Source organism: Saccharomycodes ludwigii, chromosome III (genome assembly GCF_020623625.1).
Source record: "Saccharomycodes ludwigii strain NBRC 1722 chromosome III, whole genome shotgun sequence".
Taxonomy (NCBI): domain Eukaryota; kingdom Fungi; phylum Ascomycota; class Saccharomycetes; order Saccharomycodales; family Saccharomycodaceae; genus Saccharomycodes; species Saccharomycodes ludwigii.
The window spans coordinates 748,994-768,314 of NC_060202.1; the positions used below are offsets into that span (position 1 = coordinate 748,994).

The window sequence follows — 19,321 nt, forward strand, 5'->3', positions numbered from 1 at the left end:
AGGTACCAGCAATATATGTTTAATTTTCAAGCTAAAAGGATACAAGCATATAACAACAAACGTGTAATTTTTTTTTTTTTTCTTCTTTGAGTGAATATTTTTATATTTATGTTTTTTTAATCACCTAGTAAGATTGTTATATAATGAATTGTAATCGTTTCTAATACATGGTGGATATAAGATTGCGTAGAGGTTGACATGGATGATAATGCATAATTTCCCCCTTTTTAAAAAAAAAAAAAAAAAAAAAAAAAAAAAAAAAAATGTTAATTATTGTTATTTCAAAAAACAATAATAAAAAGGGAGAAATGAATTGTCCGGTAAGTTATGATTTTGGATTCGGATTGTGAATATAAAACCCATGGGAAAAAAACTTTTATTTTATTTTATTTTATTTTATTTCATATTTTGTAGTTTGTGTCAGTGTTTCATTTTAAAATATACTATAATATTATACGATTCTTTATAATTAATTAACAAATAACGATAATTGAATAAAAAGTTTAAAAGAATATATATATATTCCCCATCGCGAAATTTAAAAAAAACAAATAACATAGTGTATATGGGACATACCATACAAAAATAACACATATAATAAAATATAACTAGAAATGCCAATATTATCACTTACTTCTCATACAATTTACAATTTAGATAAAATTTTACAAAATGATGTACAAGAATTCCTAATCACAAATAATACAGATTCTTCAACAGTAACAGTGCTACCGGAAACATTCTTGAATAAAAAAAGGTGTAGACATAAAAATGATGAAGATAGTTTAATATTAATTAATAATCTGTTTAGGATGAGAAGTGTGAATAATTGTCAGTATTTAGATAAAAAAAAAAATATTAATAATGTAGTGGATAGTACTACTAATATTACTAAAAAGGAAAATGGAATTGATTGGAATACAGATATATTGGATGCTTTTGAATATACATGCAAGGGCATTGGTGTTACTAATGCTAGAAGTGTAGACGAAGTAATTGATACGTCTATAAGTGATGCCAGTAACGAGTCGCACAAAATAATTAATTTCAATATTTTCCAGCAAGATAAAACACCCTTGGAGGAGAACAAAGATTCGATAGATATAAAAACTTGTGAAAGTAAACAGCATTTGGTTATGCCCAACTTTAAAATTATTGTTAACGATAGAGAAGCTTGTGAGGTCGAACAACCCATTAAATCTATTACCAGGAGTAAAAGGGGAAATGGTTTTAAAAGATTCTATGAAAGATTGAAAACTAGGTTTGAGCATAGGCGTCATAACAAAATAGAAGCATCTTCTAATATACCTGGTACTGGGCCATTGAATTTATACACCATTAAAGAAGAACAGGAACTTTGTAGTGACGTGGAAGAAAAGGAGGATACAGAAGACAAAATTTCAGAATACGGTGATGATTCTTCTCTGTGCATGAAAGACTTTACACTGGTGTATTTTCCTAGTTACCTTAATATTGATAATTCACAATCCTCTGGGCAACTGGGCTTCAAAAGCTTTAGTAAGCCTGTGAATTACTTTGGATTTCAAGATCACTTGTTAACAACAAATGAATTTAACTCAAGATTTGAAATGTTTTCACAAACTAGTTTTTTGCAAAAAAAAATCAGGGATCATCACTGTAAAAATTTTAAAAGAGAACACGATGCCTTGAGGAGGGCTGGGTATTTTAATAGAATAAATTCAATTTTTAAAAGAAATAGCCCCGAACATGGTGGAGAAGCATACGGCCATGACACCAGTGTTATTCGAATAAGAGATACTGACGATAGTGGTGGTTTAAATCACTTTTTCTTCAGTAGGCCAAGCGTTAATTCTTTGAGAAGAAAGTTTTCAAGGAGATTTTCTATGTCCCATAGAAATGGTTCCCTTAAAACAATAGGTGATGGGCCTAGGAACGATGCAATTGCAGAGGAAGATGAGGAAGAACGTATTAGTGGGACTTTAAGGCCAACTGCCTATGGATCTTTTTCTTCATCGTCACCCTCAGCAGTTGTTAACTTAAATGTTAAAGAATCAAGAAGGGCTTTTGAAACTGAGTCTAATGTAAATATAAAGACAAGATATAACACTGCTAATAATGATTTCCAACGATTTTTAAATAAATTATCAGTAATTTTCATCAGAAAAAGCTATCAAGTTAATATTATTGGAGTTAAGCATGAATATCAATCTTTGGTTGATGAGCAGTACACTTGTTACCTTTCCAATTGTTATCATTTCCCTTATTTTAAAACATCGTTTAACGAAAGCAATTTGAACTTGGAAGATTATTATAATAATAATAGTTGTTCAAATGGTACATACGTTAAGTTTTTAAATTATTGGAATTTATTATATTTCCATACATTAATGCATATGCCTAAGTGTCAATATATTAGGTGTAAGAGTTGTAATAAGACTATTGGTACCACTTATGAATCGTTGGTATACAGGTTACAATTTAACAATTATGTTAATCAGTTATGTGGGAATTGTAAGTTAAATAAGTTGAATAAAGGGGAATAACTATGTATTAATAGGATAAGAGAGGGATATTCAACAATAGTTGTGAAGAGGTTAAAAAAACCCTTTTGGTAATTGTTGGGATTATTTATGATTTATGATTTATGATTTATGATTTATGATTTATTATTTATGATTTATTATTTATTATTTATGATTTATTATTTATTATTTATTATTTATTATTTATTATTTATTATTTATTGATAAGGTTCGTTTAAGATATAACAAACTACCCGGATTGATATTTTATTTATTCTAGAATTTCTTTTAGCTTGCCCGCGAAAATGATAACTTTTATTTTATTTTTTCCCCTTTTTTATCGGCAGTGCACAACAAATCAAAAAATTACAGTGTGGTTTTCTACGGTTGTTTCTCAATTTCCCTCTTTTCTTTTTTCTCTCAACAATCTATACAGAAAAAAAGAAAAGAAAATCAAAATTCAACAATAGTTACTGCAACTAAAAAAATAATTTAATTTAAAATCAACTTTTCAACCGATCAAATTTGAATATCACTGAACAATGCTGCCCTTATACATACATACATACATATATATATATATAAAGGTTTCCAATATCTAATCCCATCCACTTCCGCTACCGTAACATTATCCAAGTGTCAATAATACTGCTAATAAATAACTGAAAAACATCATCAATAATAGTATCACGTAATGACTACCACTACAGTACATCAAAGAAATTTAAAGAGTTATAATGGTAGTAAAATAAGCACTAACATAAAAAGTGAAAAAAACTCCCAAAATAAAAATCAGAAAATCCCTCTCTGTTCCTATTCTGAACTACCTGAATGGCAAAAGGATAATGAATGGATTTTGCACGGGTATGTCCGAGAAACAAATTCAGTTGTAACTTGTGTTAAATCAATGCTAACTTATCACAACGAAACTTTGAATATTTATAGTCATTTACTCCCTGGCATAGGTTATCTCCTGTTGCTTTTGTTTTTCACAGATTTAGTGCTGATTCCATACCTGGTCTCACATATGTCTATGAATGGCCATGAAGCAATTGATGTAATTGATTATCTCATGATTAATTTTTATTTGGTGGGTGCTTTTTTATGTTTAATGTGCAGCTCGTTTTTCCACTGCTTCAAGCAGCATTCGAAAAAGCACAGCGATATGTGGAGTAAAGCTGATTACATGGGTATCGTTATTTTGATTTCTGCTTCCATTATTTCACTGTTGTATTACGGCTATTATGATCATTTGTCTTATTTCAAAATTTTCACAATAATTACAATAATACTAGGTTCAATTTGTTCTGTTTTTGTGCTAAACGATAAGTTTAATGAAAAAGATTTCAAGATTTATAGAGCTACATTTTTCATATTATTTGGATTTAGTGGTATTCTCCCGGTGGGAATGGGTTTTCTAAAATTCGGAATCGTTGAAAGTTGTAAAAGGGTACAGTTCAACTATCTTCTATTAGAAGCCGTATGTTATATCACTGGAGCTTTGATTTATGGTTTTAAATTACCTGAAGCCTTTGCACCAGGTAAATTCGATTGTTTTGGTAATTCCCATCAAATCTTCCATGTTTTCGTAGTTTTAGGTTCCTTATTTCATCTAAGAGCTGTTGTTGGTTCTTTTATATTGATGCACAGTGGTTATCACACCAACAATTTGTTGATCTTTTGAATTCTTGAAAAGAAAATAAAAAAGAAAAAATAAAAAAGAAAAAAGAAAAAAGAAAAAAGAAAAAAGAAAAAAGAAAAAAGAAAAAAGAAAAAAGAAAAAAGAAAAATAAATAAATAAATAAATAAATAAATAAATAAAGTGAACAAGAATTCAATCAAAATTGTTGGCTACGTTACTGCCATATATATATATATATATATATGTGTGTGCGTGTAATAAATAAGCTTGACTTTTTATAATAGGAAGAAAAACAAGAAGGAAAAAAAATGGATTTTTTTATTTAATAAAAACTTTTAAAAATAAAATAAGCTTTTTAAAAAGCTATTTTTAGATATTAATATATATGTATATATATCTTTTTCAAACTAACAGAGCAAAAATAAAACCAAAAAGTGCTCCAAAACTAATTTCCCCAAACATTTCACCAACTTTATTATTCTCAGCACCACCTTCAAGTTCGCTTGAGGCAATTATTGTTTGAGTACCATTATAAGAATAAAAGTTTTCCTCCCCAATACTTTTCCACTTGTCACTTGTACTGGTAACGTAAGTGCTTTTATTACCAAAACTAATTGGGTTATTAGTTTCTAATGAGGTTTTGATAGGCTCAAAGCTTGTAGTAATGTTGCCGTAATATTTTGTTTCAGTCTCGGATAGAGTTGAACCTTCGGAACCAGTTTCTTCCCAACTTAACTTTGTAGTTGTTTCTAAATCCGAGAAAGAAAAAACTGGGACTGTAGTGGTCGACGTTTTTGACTCAGCAAAGGTACTAGCGGATGAGGGGTTAACCTTCTCCGTTATTTTATCCCAGGTAGTTGGCAAAGGCTCATTTTCGGGAACAGTGGTGCTAGAAATAGGCGGTAATATTGGTTCAAAATTAGATGTGATACTGGAGCTTGTTTCGCAACTGGTCGTGATACTGGAACTTGGTTCACAACTGGTCGTGATTTCAACAGTAGATTCCATAATATTAGTGATAGTAGTCATTTTCTGCTCGTCCTTGGTCTCCCAATAAGTGGAGGTTGGCAAGCCAACAGATGGAGCAATACTAGAAGCACTTGGCTCACTGGAACTTAATTTTGGATGATGAATAATTGTTTCTTGGGGGTTAGAAATCGTTATAGTTTTGGTGACTGTGATTGTATTATCAGCAATTACGAATCTATGGAAAGAAACTAAAAGCACTAGTAAGCTATTTTTAATCGTAAACTTTTTCATTGTTAATCTAAATCTTTATTTTATTTTGTTTTTTATTTTTTATCTTTAAATATATATATATATATATATGTATGTATGTATGTATGTATCTGCTGGACCTTTTTTTAATCCTGTTATCTTAATATTTTGATCTTTCTTTAACTATTTTTGTTACTAAACATATATAAAAAAACATATCATTTGAATCTATAAGTTAAGAAATAAAAACCTGTAATAAAATCATATAATATGTGTATTTTATGAAAATAATAAATAAAACCAAGTCTTATATTATAGATCTATGGATTTTTATACTTGGTTTAAAAGAATTTGTTTAAAAAAAAAAAAAAAGACGATGGCACAATATGTCAGTAACTAATAAGTAAGGTGTCACAAAAATGGCAGGTTATATCCCATTAATATCGAGACAAAGTGTGACAGTATTATATTAGTAAATTAAATTGCTATTAAAGATATCCGCGCAATACACAAAAAGTAACGGACAATCACGGACAGACCAAGAGTAACTAACTATAAGAAAACCAATTTCATAAGAACTTAAAATAAATACATTACACAAAAAATAAAAAAAATAAAAATATTAGAGAACTGGTATACTAGTAATATTGGAAAAACATAATTCATCTACGCTCCATCTCCTCTCGAAATATGTCTAAAACATCTTAAACGAAAGCAAAAAGAACCAAAAATAAACGAATTAAATAAAAATTAAGCTAAATAATAAAAAATAAAAAATAAAACTAAAGAAAAACCCAAAATGACTTTGCAAATCAAATATAAAAATATTCAATTAAACTCAAAATAAGAAAGCAACTAAACCTAGCAAAGCACCGAAACTTACAGTAACCTTACCAGCAGCAGCTTCAAAAGTAGAGATGTTAATTAAAGAAGAAGTGGAGGCAGATTGAACGGATTGAATACTTTCTTGAGCAACAGTAGCAGCCCCAGTGGTGGTAGCAACCTTGGCAGATGTAGCAACAGTACCAACTGTGGTGGCAGCAGAAACTGTAGATGTAGCAGCAGAAGTAACTGGGTGATAAGTAGTGTAAACAGTGTATTCACCAGAACTAGTTTGAGAAATAATAACTTCTGGAGTATAAGTGGTACCAGAAACAACAGTTTCAGCAGCAGAACTACCTTCCTTACCAGCGGTAGCAGTGTTAGTGGTGGTTACTGGACAGTAAGTGGTGTATTCGGTAACGATACCTTCAGAGGTAACAGTAGCGGTAGAAACAACAACTTGAGTAGCCTTGGAACCCTCAGCACAAGATGAACATGTAGTAATGACAACGGTAGATTGAGAAGCTTCAGTAACAGTAGTACCAGGTGCAACAGTAGCCTTGGTAACGGTGGTAGTTTCACCACCTAAGGTAACAACAGTAGTAGAGACAGTTTGGACGACAGTTGAGGTTTCACCACCCAAAGTAACAACAGTGGTGGCAGCTTCAGCAGTAGTGGTAGCCTCAGTTAAAGTGGTAGTCTTACCACCGATGGTAACAACAGTAGTAACTGCAGTTTCAATGATAGTAGTGGTTTCGCCACCTTCAGTAATAACAGTGGTAGCAACCTTGGTTGTAGTTGGAACAAAAGTGGTGTAGACTGTGTAGACACCAGAAGAAACTTCAGTAATGATAACTTCACCTGTCTTGGTGATTCCGTTGGAAACGGTGGTAGCCTCTCCAGTAGAAATTGGACAGTAAGTAGTGTATTCAGTAGTAACACCTTCAATGGTTTCTGTAATTGTGGAGACAACAACTTCAGTGGTCTTGGAACTTCCAGTACAGACTGGACAAGTAGTGATGACAGTAGTAACTTCGTTGGAAACAGTAGCGGTAGCAACAGAAGTAGCAACTGGAACAAATGTAGTGTAAACAGTGTAAACACCAGAAGAAACTTCAGTGATAATCACTTCAGCGGTTTCAGTAACACCGCTAGAAACAGTGGTAATAGACTCGGTAGTAAGAGGACAGTAAGTAGTGTATTCAGTAACAGTACCTTGAATGGTTTCGGTAGCAGTTGAGATGACAACTTCAGTGGTCTTGGAACTTCCAGTACAGATTGGACAAGTAGTGATAACGGTAGTAACTTCCCCAGAGGCAGTAGCTGTTGTAACAGATGTAGAGTAAACACCAGAAGCAGAAGAAGCGCCAGAAGCAGTGGAGGAAACTTCAGAGGAAGCACCAGAAGCAGTGGAAGAAACTTCAGAGGAAGCACCAGAAGCAGTGGAAGAAACTTCAGAAGCAGCACCAGAAGCAGTGGAAGAAACTTCAGAAGAAGCACCAGAAGCAGTGGAAGAAACTTCAGAAGAAGCACCGGAAGCAGTGGAAGAAACTTCAGAGGAAGCACCGGAAGCAGTGGAGGAAACTTCAGAGGAAGCACCGGAAGAAGCGGCAGAAGTGGTAGAAGAAACTTCGGAAGCACCGGAAGAGATACCTGAGGTGGAGGAACCAGAAGTAGAGTAAATAGAAGTAATTGAACCATCACTAACACCAATTCTAACAATAGAATCAGTGATAGCAATGTTGATGTCTCTCTTAGATAAAGTAGTACCATCTGGGAAAGCAGCAACTAATTCATTAGAGTAGCTGTTAGCAGAGGTATCAGTAATAGCACCTGTGTAGACAAATCTTAAAAAGACAGCAGAGCTTGGAAAATCAGCAGCATAAGTGGAAGCAATAGAAGAGGCACTTTCACCAGATAAAGTGGTAATCAAAGTGGCAGTACCATCGTTAAATGGATCAGAAGCAACAGAATAGACTTCAATTGGACCACTCAAAGAATAACCAGATTCAGCAGCAGTGGCCAAGTCAACAGTACCAGGCCAGTTGGCTTGTGGAACATTGAAACCCCAGGACAAAGTAGTACCATCCAAAGAACCAAACTTGGATGGAGTAGATAATGAGAAAGCAGTGAAATCAATAACATCTTGGAAAGAACCAGAAGATGAATCAAAAGTAAATGTTTGCTCAGATGGGGTCAAACTGGCAGCGTAGGCAGAAGTCAAATCAGAGTTGAAAACCACATCAGCCTTACCAGAAGATGGAACAGAAGTGATTTCAACGGAAACATTGCTACCAGCAGCAGAGACTGTACCGTAATCAAAGGAGAAGTCAGTAGGAACCTCAATACCGTCTGGAATGGTAAACCAGACAGAACCTTTTGAAACAGCTGAAATAGAAGCTGTGATAGATAATGGTTGTTTAGTACCGTAAGCAACCTTAGAACCTGTGTAAGCATCAAGAAGATCAATGCTTGAAATGGAAGTGGTGTTACTGTAAACAGCAGCGAAAGCTTGGCCGCTCAATAAGGCAATAGCGCCTGCAACTAAAGTGTTGTAACTTAATCTAGACATTTATATTATATTAGAATTTTTGTAGACTTTTTTTTTTGACGACTGATTGAGAATATTAAAAAAAAATAAAGAAATGATTAATATAGCGAATGATAATCCTTCTTCCTGTGTATTAACAAAATAACAAACAAATTAGCCTCCAAATAAAAACTCTTTGATTTTTGAAGTTTTCTTCTTTTCTCTTTAGTTGTGAGCAAATAAAGTATAGGTGGAAACCTTAAATAAGATCAGAAAAGTTATTATTATAATAGAATTAATAAGGAATTAAGAACGAAAAACAGAAGGACAAGACAAAATTATTTAAAAATAAAAGTTCAGATCGAGATCAAAGAAGCTTTCTATATATATATGTACCCTACTGTGATTTTTTTTTTTTTTTTTTTTTTTTTTTTAATTTTGTAGTTTTTATTTTTAGTAACATTCTTTTTCAATTTTCTTTTTAATAGATAAATTATGCTATAAAAAGGATATTGGAGTGCATGCAAACTTACCCACAATTGTCTTTGATTATTTGCTGATCTTTTAAATTGCTTTTTCGCTTGTAATTGTTTATAAATAGAGAAAAATGGAAAAACAATAGTGATGTATTAATAATAGAATATTGGTGAACTAGCAATAGATCAATAATACAAGAATAATAATAATAATAATAATAGTGAACTATGAAAAAAAATATGTAATAAACTAAATTATAACCAGCATTACGAATTATTACATGTCTAAATACTACGAATCAAGATACGTATTTTTTTTTATAAAACATATAAATAGCATTTATTTATAACTTAGTATGTTAATTTTCTGTACTATTTTATTTGTGATGTTAGCAATAATAATACAGAGAATGCTGAGTTAAATAACTTTACATTCTTTTTCCATTCTATTACCATTTTGTTTTACAAATATAGATAGTCTCCAGCGTTTTCTAAGAAATACCTTTTTTGTTTTATCTGAAATTCTACCCTTAATCATACATTCATGAGAAACAGCGCACAAATGAATAAAATTCTTTAATACGTATATATATATATTTTTTTTTTTTCTTTTTTTATTGCGATTATTTTATTTTTATTTTTAATTTTAAGAAATTGTGTGATACTATTTCTATAATTCCTTTCAAAGAGCCTGGTCCTATTTTATCTCTTCCGCAAATGCAAACTACATTCAACGAACAAAAGGGCAAGAATGTGGGTTCGTGTTAGATCTATTAATATAATATTACATATATATATATATATATAATTTTTCTTTTTTTTTTCTTTTCTATTCCGTTCTCTTCCATTCTTTCCCGCCACAACCTTCCCCCTATTATACTATCCGATTATTATATTTTTTTTATTGGACTTGTTGATCACTCTGTTATATACATATTGGAAAAAAAAAATGTTGTTTTGATGCTATGCGTAGTACGTTAGCTGAATCTGTCCATTTGGTGTTTTTAGCAAAATTCTTTATATGTAACACTAATACACAAAAAAATACGTAGTAGTGGAGTTTTCTGAAAATATTTTTTTTTCTCGTGTTTTTTTTTTTTTGGCGTATGAGTATTACTATGGGTATCACACCCATCCTTTTACTTTGCTTGCTCACAATAATTAATAAATAGGGATGTTGATTACTATATACTTAATCATAATTAAAATCGCAAGTACAACTCAGAATTCGTTAATAAATATTATATTACTCACTAAATAAGCCCTTGACCGAAGAACAAGCAATTGCAAATAAGAGAAAAATAACTAAACGAATATACCCACATGTTATTTTAACAGTATTACAAAATGTGCGGTGGTTTACATCTTTTTTTATCACTTTTCTTTTCTCTTCTCCAAAAGCACTTTGTTGTATTTCATCTACATATATGATTTTCAAACCTTTATCACCAAGTCTAATGTAAAAATAACTTAGAATTTCGTACTACGCTCGCGTCTCTTAACACTTCTGGTAGTAATAAGGGTGCAATCAATAATACAATACTTTTGTTGTTGTTCACAAATATATATATATATATATATATATTTATGTGCATTTCTGTTTTTGTAAAATTAATACCTATAGAAAAAGATATTTTGTTGTAAGGACCCAGGGAACTATGAAAAACCTTTATAATACATAACGGAGTGGATCTTAAGAGGTAAATAAGCTTAAATTCAATTTAATGTGAGTGGTGTTTCTTACATTTTGTTCTTCCATAGTGGACTTTGAGTAGGTTATTAATTAACATTTTAATAATTATTTTTTTCATATAATATGATCGGCAATTGAGCCACGCATAAGTGTCAAGTCTGAAGCGTCATGTTAGTACTCAAGGTTCTAAGCATTTCCATTTACAAGTAGCACAAGCAGTCTTTTCAAACAGAATTTTTTTTTAATTGAGTACATCAATATAAAATTAAAAGAAAGAATGGCTGTACTTTTTTGTTTCTTTCTTTTTCCACCACAAGTTTACTGCTCATTCGCCTTTACAAGAATTTCATGAGAACAATTATCGACTGGAAGCCTTATCCACTTGAAGATAGAATTTGTATGAAAAAAAAAAAAAAAAAAAAAATATTACTTTGCGCTTCTTTGATAAAATAACAATAGAACAAGTATGTTACTCTTGCGTTGTTATTAATAAAAGCAAAATACAATGGGAAAGAATTTCAAATTGATAAATGTAGATAGAACGTGGATACGAGTATTTAGAATTCTTGTCTTGTCGTGTTTATCTATGGATCATTGCTACACAAATTACTATCAAACCTTGTAAGTAAGCAAAGTAGAGAAGAAATTGAATAATAGCAACGAATATGTATTTCGTAACAAGTGATGTTTTAGATATTAAATTAATAACGTGACAAAAAGACGATAAGGACCAGGAAGGTTTTTTTTTTTTTTTTCATATTTTTTCTGCTTCTATTTTTAGATTTTTCCTTATTTTCATCAATGACTATATGTATATATATTTACATCAATTCGAATGTGAATGTGAATGTGAATGTGAATGTGAATGTGAATGTAGGTATGCGAGTTAATCCGCATATTGTATTCCTAATGATTATGAGTATTAACACCACATTAACATTTCCAAACAGAAATTCTCTAAAAGCAATATAAACATACAGAAAATAAAAAAATAAAAAAATAAAAAAAAAAAAAAATTTCCATCTTACTTCATTCTACATATAGACGATAGGTGGTATAAATTTTAAAAGAAAAAAATATTCAAATTTTTCTTGTACATTTTTGAAAAAGTTTAAAATAAGCTTCATGGTTCAATTGCTTAATAACGTATTTTACACATTTTTTTTTTTTTTTTTTCCTTTTGCTACAGATATCGATTCTTATGAACTAGCTGATTCAATTGGAATACATGACTTCTGCATGCGTTTACATCTACACATAGAAAGGAGATTTTCGAACAACTCGAAGTTAGTTTTTTTTTTTTCTTTTTGAATTCTTGACCGAAAATTAGCTAAAATGGAACCAATATATTCAATTTATGGAAAATAAGGTAATCGTTCTGTACTATTGGACTTAGGGATTTTAATATTTATAAGTACTTGTAGATTATAATGTGCATATCTTCGAAATGTTTTTGTTAGTAAACAGTATTAAGTAACAGTCAAATAAATATCATAAGGAAAAATGAAATTATTAACATTGACTATTACTTATTCTTCAGAATGTATAGAAGATCTTTGATTTACATCTTACCAATCGGTTTCGTTATTAGATTCATAGGTAGTTCTACCTCATCATCTAAAATATCGAATTTACAAATCCTGTAGGTCGAGGTTTTATCAAAAAAACGGAATGTTTCTCCCTTTGGTAGAAAATTATATTTTCTGCAGTTACTGGGACGACACAAAAATTGAACCCTATAAATTTTGTTCCAAATAGTGTATAAATTATAATGGTTTATTAACTTAACGGTAACATATCTGGATATTTAGCTTGCTTTTTGATATTACATGTTAGAGACTCAATTTCCAATTCAATATTTTTTTATTTTTTTTTAGCTTAGTATATTCAAAAATATTGGCGTATTTTATTTTATATATCTGTGTTATAACAAACAGTGCTAAAATGAGGGGGTTTTCTACTTAATTTTTTTTTTTTTTTTTATTTTTTTTTTTTGATTGTTGTTTATTTACCATATATAATAATTTAAAAAAATTATCACAACCCTACATCAATTAAGATTTAAAAAAAATGTACCAGAAAGTAAACAAAAAAAAAAAAAAAATATATAGTTCTGGCCCGAATCATTTTTCAAGGTTGATTCCTAATTTAGTTCTATTCTTCTACCCCTTATCCACATTTTTTTTTCAAACAACTCTTACTTGAGCTCGTATGATTTCAAATGATCTATAAAAACAAATACAGTAGAGCAGATGGACAAATCATTTATATATATATATATATATCCATGAAAACAAGTATACCCTTATGTTTTATTGAAACAACTAATGATACTAAAACAATCATCAAAATGTTCTTCGGAAAAACTATCAACTCATATCAGTTTATCCGACCGGAAAAACTTGGAGCGGTATCATACTTTTCAACAAAAAAAAAAAAAAAAAAAAAAAAAGCTTTGCTTAAGAACATTGTATCAGTTCTCATTAAATGAGTGCCAGGTACAATTCACTTGCCGGTTTTACTGTACTACCTGTTTTTAAGGGGGTTCACGGTATATTTTATAGGAAATACACTTTACGGGAACTTTGATTGTATTTCTACGTGCTTTTTGAAAGAAAACTCATATTTCTGATAATTTCAGTATAATTTCAAAAATCCAACAAGATACCCAGAGAAAATCTTCTCAAGACTCAGTTTCCGCAAAAAAAAAAAAAAAAAAAAAAAAGGGAGGACGGAGTGCTAATCAGATTGTTTTTTTTTTTTTTTTTTTTTAAAAGGAATATTTTCTTTCTTCCAGTTACTACGCGACATATTCCCTAAAATGTTTTTTGATCTACAGATTTGTTAACCTTTTAAGTTTACTTGTCTGTAAGGTGGTATTTAACATTTGACTAAAAAAAAAAAAAAAAAAAAAAAAGAATTCTAGTCTTCAGGAGTTAATGACATTTTTGTTTTTGGTTGTTATTTTTATAATTGTTGAACAAAAATATCTCCTGATATATACAATGAAACAAATAGAATGATATTATCATAAAATTACATGGTATTACCAGGAATAATAAGGGAGACAATATTGCTATTAATTACATAAATTGGTTAATAATGTTGACTATCACCCTCTTTTCCTTTTAATAGTTTTCATTTTACAAGAAAGAAAAAAAAAAATAATAAACGCATTGTATTGTATTGTTTGATCATTTATTAGTGTTTCTGCTACTATACCAAACATTTTTAATCCCAAAAGTGTTACCAGATTAGGTAAAAATATTAAGACTGGGATAATTAGGGCCTTTATTATTAGTACTAAATAGTTTTCTTGGTATTATTTATTTCAATATTTTATATTAAAAAGGAAATTAACACCAAAAAAAAAGCAAAAAAAAAAAAATACCGCATGCATTTACGATCTTGATCCCCCCTCCCATTTCACACACGGAGTTTAATTATCAAAAATATGCACTGTGCCACTATTATTTTAAACAAACACCTGTCACTGAACGTACCTTTCACTTTTTCTACAGTATTATACAGTTAGAAAAAAATGATTCTTATTAATATATGAAAAAAAAAAAAAGAAAAAAAAAAGAATAAAAATAAGGTAGATTTTAAAAGACATTAGCTAGGTACGAAATCTACGTACTATCAAAATAATAATAGTGATAACAATAATCCATAAAATGTCACGAAAATATATACGTATCATCCTTATATCTAGAGTTAATTTCAATAACGTAATGAAATGGAACATTATTTTTAACTTAATAGAATCTTATTAAAAGAAATATATATTATAATTCTTAATGGGACTTTAAATATTGTAGGTTAATCCTTGCAGTATAGGGAAAAAAAGAAAAAGCAATATTTCAAAAATTTATCTTACACTATTAAATCAATATGGCTTTTTTTTTTTTAAAAAAAACAAAACTTATATAAGTGGAAGCAAAAAGGATATAATTTACTCGATACAAATTTATGTCACTTTATTGGTTGTACTAGTTTACTTTTTCTTTCTTGTTCTATACTTTCTTTATGGTTACTGTATTATAATAAGCATTTAGTTTATCGCATCTTTCGAATATTTATTATTCCAGGAAATAGAGGAAAAACCAAGAGCTTTTCTTTTTGTACTTTCAGTATTACCAATATTAAAGATATTATTCGTTATCATACCATTATCGAAAAAAAAAGAGTTTTCTTAGCAATAAAATATCCTCGTTTTTATTTGATAACTACCTAGCAAAAGCAAACATGAAATTTTATACCCTAATTAGTATTTTCTTTTTACAAAGTTGCGTTATAAATGCACTTGACTTTGCCGCTTCTGGCTGGAACGCTACTTCCACATCTAGATCTGTTTTAGTTCCTTCTTCCAGTACAGGTAGCGCTTCTTCTTCATCGTCTACCGCCTCTGTTTGTTCTCCAACTGCTGTTTGTCCAAATGATAACTTTAACTGGCACGCACAACAACTTGGGTATGATAGATATTACCTGGAAATAACCGATATTGAATGGGAATACAGCAACGTTTACGAAATTAGTATCCATGTCTATTCAAAGACGACTGAGCCAATTACGTTGAGTGACTTATGGGAGTTGAAGATCATTGGATTGAATTCGCCAGATGAATCAACGGTTGTATTATTCAGCCACAATGAAAATGTTTATAAAATTGATAATCCAATCGATTGGACTGCTAGTTTCAGGGTTTATACCAGTGATAGCGGATGTATTTCCACTATGCCCAATTTCCAAATTCAATACGATTATAGCTATGTTCCAAAGGGCCCTGGCAGTTTTGATTTAAGTGTTGGTTGCAATGCTGACAATATGGGGAATTCTCAAACTGATTTCCCAAGTTATGAGTGGAGTAAAGAATGCAGTGCCAATTGTATTGCTTAGTTAAAATGCTTATTCATACAAGTTTAAGAAGATCAATGTTTTTTTTTCTTTTTTTTTTTTTTTTTTTTTTTTTTTACTAATTTCTGAATTAAGTAGTATACATCTGAGAGTTTTATTTGTTTTATATTAAATTTTTAATTTTATATCATTATATGTAGTAGTTTTTATGCATATGTTTTAAGGAAGAAAAAAAAATAAGTTTCAACTGTATTGCTGAATTAGAAATTTGATTTCAAATATCTACACAATTACTCAGTCTTTGCTTCTATTTGGTGTCTTTTTTTTTTAACAATTTAAACTATAACTTATATGGTTTAAATTATTAATCAATTCCTAAACGAACCCTCTTTTTATATATGATTTCTTTTCACTTTTTTTTTCTGCCTATCATTTATATTATTCTTTTATAACGTTTCGTTATCTTCTGTTAGGAAAGTTTTGTATTTAAAGGATTTCCTCATCTGGACAGTTGCATGACTTGATTTTGAAAGATTTCAGATCTGTAATTATTTGCATACATTGTATGAATTGTAAGTAAGACAATTATATCCTACAAACAGATATTTACGCCTCCTTAGCTTAGTGGTAGAGCGTTGCACTTGTAATGCAAAGGTCGCTAGTTCAATTCTGGCAGGTGGCAATAGTACATTATCTCTATAAGATTTTTTTTTTTTTTTTTTTTTTTACTAGTTATTAAAGGCTTTAAAAACTTATTTTTCAGAATTTTTATGTATATTCTCGCATGTTATTAATCTCCGCAAATTATTTAAATTTATATAACAAATTAGGGAAAGAAAGCATAGAATACAAACTTTGAATTATAACAACAAAAAATGTCCTTTTTTAGATCTACCAATAGCTCCTAGTAAAGGTGATGTAATTAAATGAGCCCATGCATAATGTTATAATTCCATGTTTTCAGATCTTTTCATATAAACTTTTGTTAATTTTACCAAAATCTATCATAATAATTTAAATTGTTCCTGAAAAATGGGTTATTATCTGTAACTGGAGAAATATATATATATATACATATATATATTGTAAAAAATTCGTAGAAGGCAAATTTCCAAAGAAAGTACGCAAGACTAGAAGCATTAGATCTTTAAAAAAATATATATATTGCTAGATTTTTTTGGTGATGATAATTCTTTTGGAAAAAAAAAAAAATTGAGGTCAAACATTACCCAAGAATATGCCTTAAGAATCATTTCTAAATATTATCATGACTTTACAAAATATACTTTTGGAGATTTATAACAAAAAAAAAAAAAAAAATTGTTATGACGCAGAGAGAATGTATGTTAGCTAAAGGCTAGTAAGCCAACTTGTTACTTTGTTACTTGTGTTATATATATATATATATATTATTATAACTTATTTATTTTTAAATTACCAATTAGCTCTTAAATAAATCCCTCCTTTATATATGACTTATTTTTATTTTTTTTTATCTATCTGTCATTTGTATTATTCTTTTGTTGCATTTCGTTATTGTCTATCAAGAAAGTTTTCTAATCTGACAGTATTTTTTTTTTTTTCATTCTGTATAAACTATAAACAAAATCATCATACTCGCTAACCACAGTTGTCGTAATATGAAACATGAAAAACAAATATTACAAGTAACAAGTATGACTAATAAGCATGATTAGTAATACATTGCAACTACGGATAACCAGAAACAACCACGAAATAAGAAAACAAGAATAAGATTGAGAATGATTAAGAAAAGTATAAAAGATATCCTTCACGATAGGGTTATAATTTTAAATAATCTTTATGATATGTAAAGACCTAAATAAAATAAGAAATTAATTACCATAATCCAAACCCTTACTTGTTAAGACCAGTGGTAATCTATACTTGCAATAAAATAACATGCAAGATCCGAGATAGTTTAACGGTTAGAATTGGCGTTTGTCGCATGCCAGATCGGGGTTCGATTCCCCGTCTCGGAGAATTTTTTTAAAAATCTTATTTTGTTGCCTGAGATCATGTTAATTTTTTTTTTTTTTTTTTGCTGTTTTTCAGTGGTTTATTTGCTATGCGACTAATTACATATATATATAAACCCTTTAGTTAAAGATAAATGGTAACCGCATTTTTATGTAAATCTAATGTGGCTAATATCTACCTCTTACTTGCTACCTACTGAGGAGATGTTTTTAAACAGATCATTTTTTTTATTCGCACAAAGAAAAAATAAGACCTAGTTATTCCTTCAAACTGATGTGTAGATCGCAAGATAGCCATGTTTAACTTGCTCACTTATCATATCATAAAAAATAAGTACAATATGAGCAAGAACATAAACGGATTAATTTATTAGTAAAAGGAGAAAATAAATCTGCCATTAAAAAAAGAAAATATATATATATATATATATATATAATTAAACGGGTATCAACTATGATCAATGATTATATAAAAAATGTCATTATTTCCAGAAAAAAATTAAAATATAAAAACAGAAAAAAAAAAAAAAGATATGCTCGCTTTCTTATCCCTTTCAATCAAACCTAACAGCTAACCAATTCAACGGCTTCCAAATGAATAGCAATACATTGTTCAGCAATATTTTCATCGTACAAGTTGTAAAAGTTACCAGACAAACATTCATAAAAGATATCATTGTCACCAATAGCCAAGTTACCTTCAGGAGTGATGGACCAACCATTGGCATAAATGGCACCAGCTTGTGGTGGTGGACCATCAAATTGGAATTGTCTGTTAGAAACGATAGAACCAATTCTACCCTTAGCATCAGTCAAAACACCTTCGTCCAAAGTGACAGACAAAGTGCCAGAGTTCTTACAGGAAGAATCTTGTAAAGAAAGAGAAGTTGTTGGACAAGCGGAAGCACTTGAAGAGGACAAAGTGGTAGTACTAGAGGCTGGGGTAGTAGTGCTGGTAGTAGCTTCGACTTGGCCGTCAGAAATTTGAGAGACTGGGTTAATAACAGTGGTGGTATAAACTTTAGAGCTAACGGTAGTAGTGTAGACTACAGTGTTAGCAATAGTTTCAGTAACAACTGCAACAGAAGTTGGGGCAGTTGGAGCTTGAATTTGACCATCACCAATTTGAGAAATAACATCTCTTTTAGCTTTGGTGGTGGCAGAAGTGGCGGCAGCAGAGATTGTCTTAATGGCAATACCAAAAGAAGAAAAGTCAGTAACACCACAGGAATAAGTAGCACTTGGGGTTAAAGTGGACCAGTTGTCACCTGGTGTGTAGGTAGCGGAAGCAACTGAGGCAGCAATACTGGCAGCAATAACGTTTTTAACTTGCATTTTTTTTTTTTAAAATATGGTAGCGAATGTAAATGTTTTTGGTGATGTGAGTTTATTTATTGGGAAACAAATATAACTGTAAAATATAAGCGAAAGTAACAATAAAGACGGAAGATACCTGTGAACTTGAGTATTTTTTTTTCTATATATGTATTTAGATTGAACAAGTTTAAAATAGAAAAAAGTAGAAATGGGGAAAAGATTTGTAAAGTGAAAATAAAAAAGAAACAAACTAAAAGGATCA

At 30.0% G+C, this 19,321-nt stretch overlaps 6 protein-coding genes and 2 non-coding genes across 8 annotated transcripts; 5 read left to right on the top strand and 3 right to left on the bottom strand.

The window, feature by feature from the left end:
• Window positions 1-614: 614 nt before the first annotated feature.
• SCDLUD_002585 (uncharacterized protein) lies at window positions 615-2,525 on the top strand (the record flags this gene model as incomplete). Its single annotated transcript, XM_046076635.1, has 1 exon — window positions 615-2,525. One exon carries the CDS (start codon window positions 615-617, stop codon window positions 2,523-2,525), a length of 1,911 nt encoding a protein of 636 aa, XP_045935040.1.
• Window positions 2,526-3,198: 673 nt separating this feature from the next.
• IZH1 (PAQR-type receptor) lies at window positions 3,199-4,188 on the top strand (the record flags this gene model as incomplete). Its single annotated transcript, XM_046077298.1, has 2 exons — window positions 3,199-3,368; window positions 3,450-4,188. 2 exons carry the CDS (start codon window positions 3,199-3,201, stop codon window positions 4,186-4,188), a joined length of 909 nt encoding a protein of 302 aa, XP_045935041.1.
• A 360-nt stretch (window positions 4,189-4,548) lies between these two features.
• SCDLUD_002587 (uncharacterized protein) lies at window positions 4,549-5,406 on the bottom strand (the record flags this gene model as incomplete). Its single annotated transcript, XM_046076636.1, has 1 exon — window positions 4,549-5,406. One exon carries the CDS (start codon window positions 5,404-5,406, stop codon window positions 4,549-4,551), a length of 858 nt encoding a protein of 285 aa, XP_045935042.1.
• A 796-nt stretch (window positions 5,407-6,202) lies between these two features.
• On the bottom strand, window positions 6,203-8,758 carry SCDLUD_002588 (uncharacterized protein; the record flags this gene model as incomplete). Its single annotated transcript, XM_046077299.1, has 1 exon — window positions 6,203-8,758. The coding sequence occupies one exon, from the start codon at window positions 8,756-8,758 to the stop codon at window positions 6,203-6,205; it is 2,556 nt and encodes an 851-aa protein (XP_045935043.1).
• A 6,375-nt stretch (window positions 8,759-15,133) lies between these two features.
• Window positions 15,134-15,784, top strand: SCDLUD_002589 (uncharacterized protein; the record flags this gene model as incomplete). The annotated part of the gene is made up of 1 exon (XM_046077300.1): window positions 15,134-15,784. One exon carries the CDS (start codon window positions 15,134-15,136, stop codon window positions 15,782-15,784), a length of 651 nt encoding a protein of 216 aa, XP_045935044.1.
• A 568-nt stretch (window positions 15,785-16,352) lies between these two features.
• Window positions 16,353-16,424, top strand: SCDLUD_002590. Its single transcript has one exon. It is a non-coding gene; the product is annotated as a tRNA-Thr (tRNA).
• Window positions 16,425-17,673: 1,249 nt separating this feature from the next.
• Window positions 17,674-17,745, top strand: SCDLUD_002591. The gene has a single exon. It is a non-coding gene; the product is annotated as a tRNA-Asp (tRNA).
• A 561-nt stretch (window positions 17,746-18,306) lies between these two features.
• SCDLUD_002592 (uncharacterized protein) lies at window positions 18,307-19,077 on the bottom strand (the record flags this gene model as incomplete). Its single annotated transcript, XM_046077301.1, has 1 exon — window positions 18,307-19,077. The coding sequence occupies one exon, from the start codon at window positions 19,075-19,077 to the stop codon at window positions 18,307-18,309; it is 771 nt and encodes a 256-aa protein (XP_045935045.1).
• Between the last annotated feature and the right edge of the window lie 244 nt (window positions 19,078-19,321).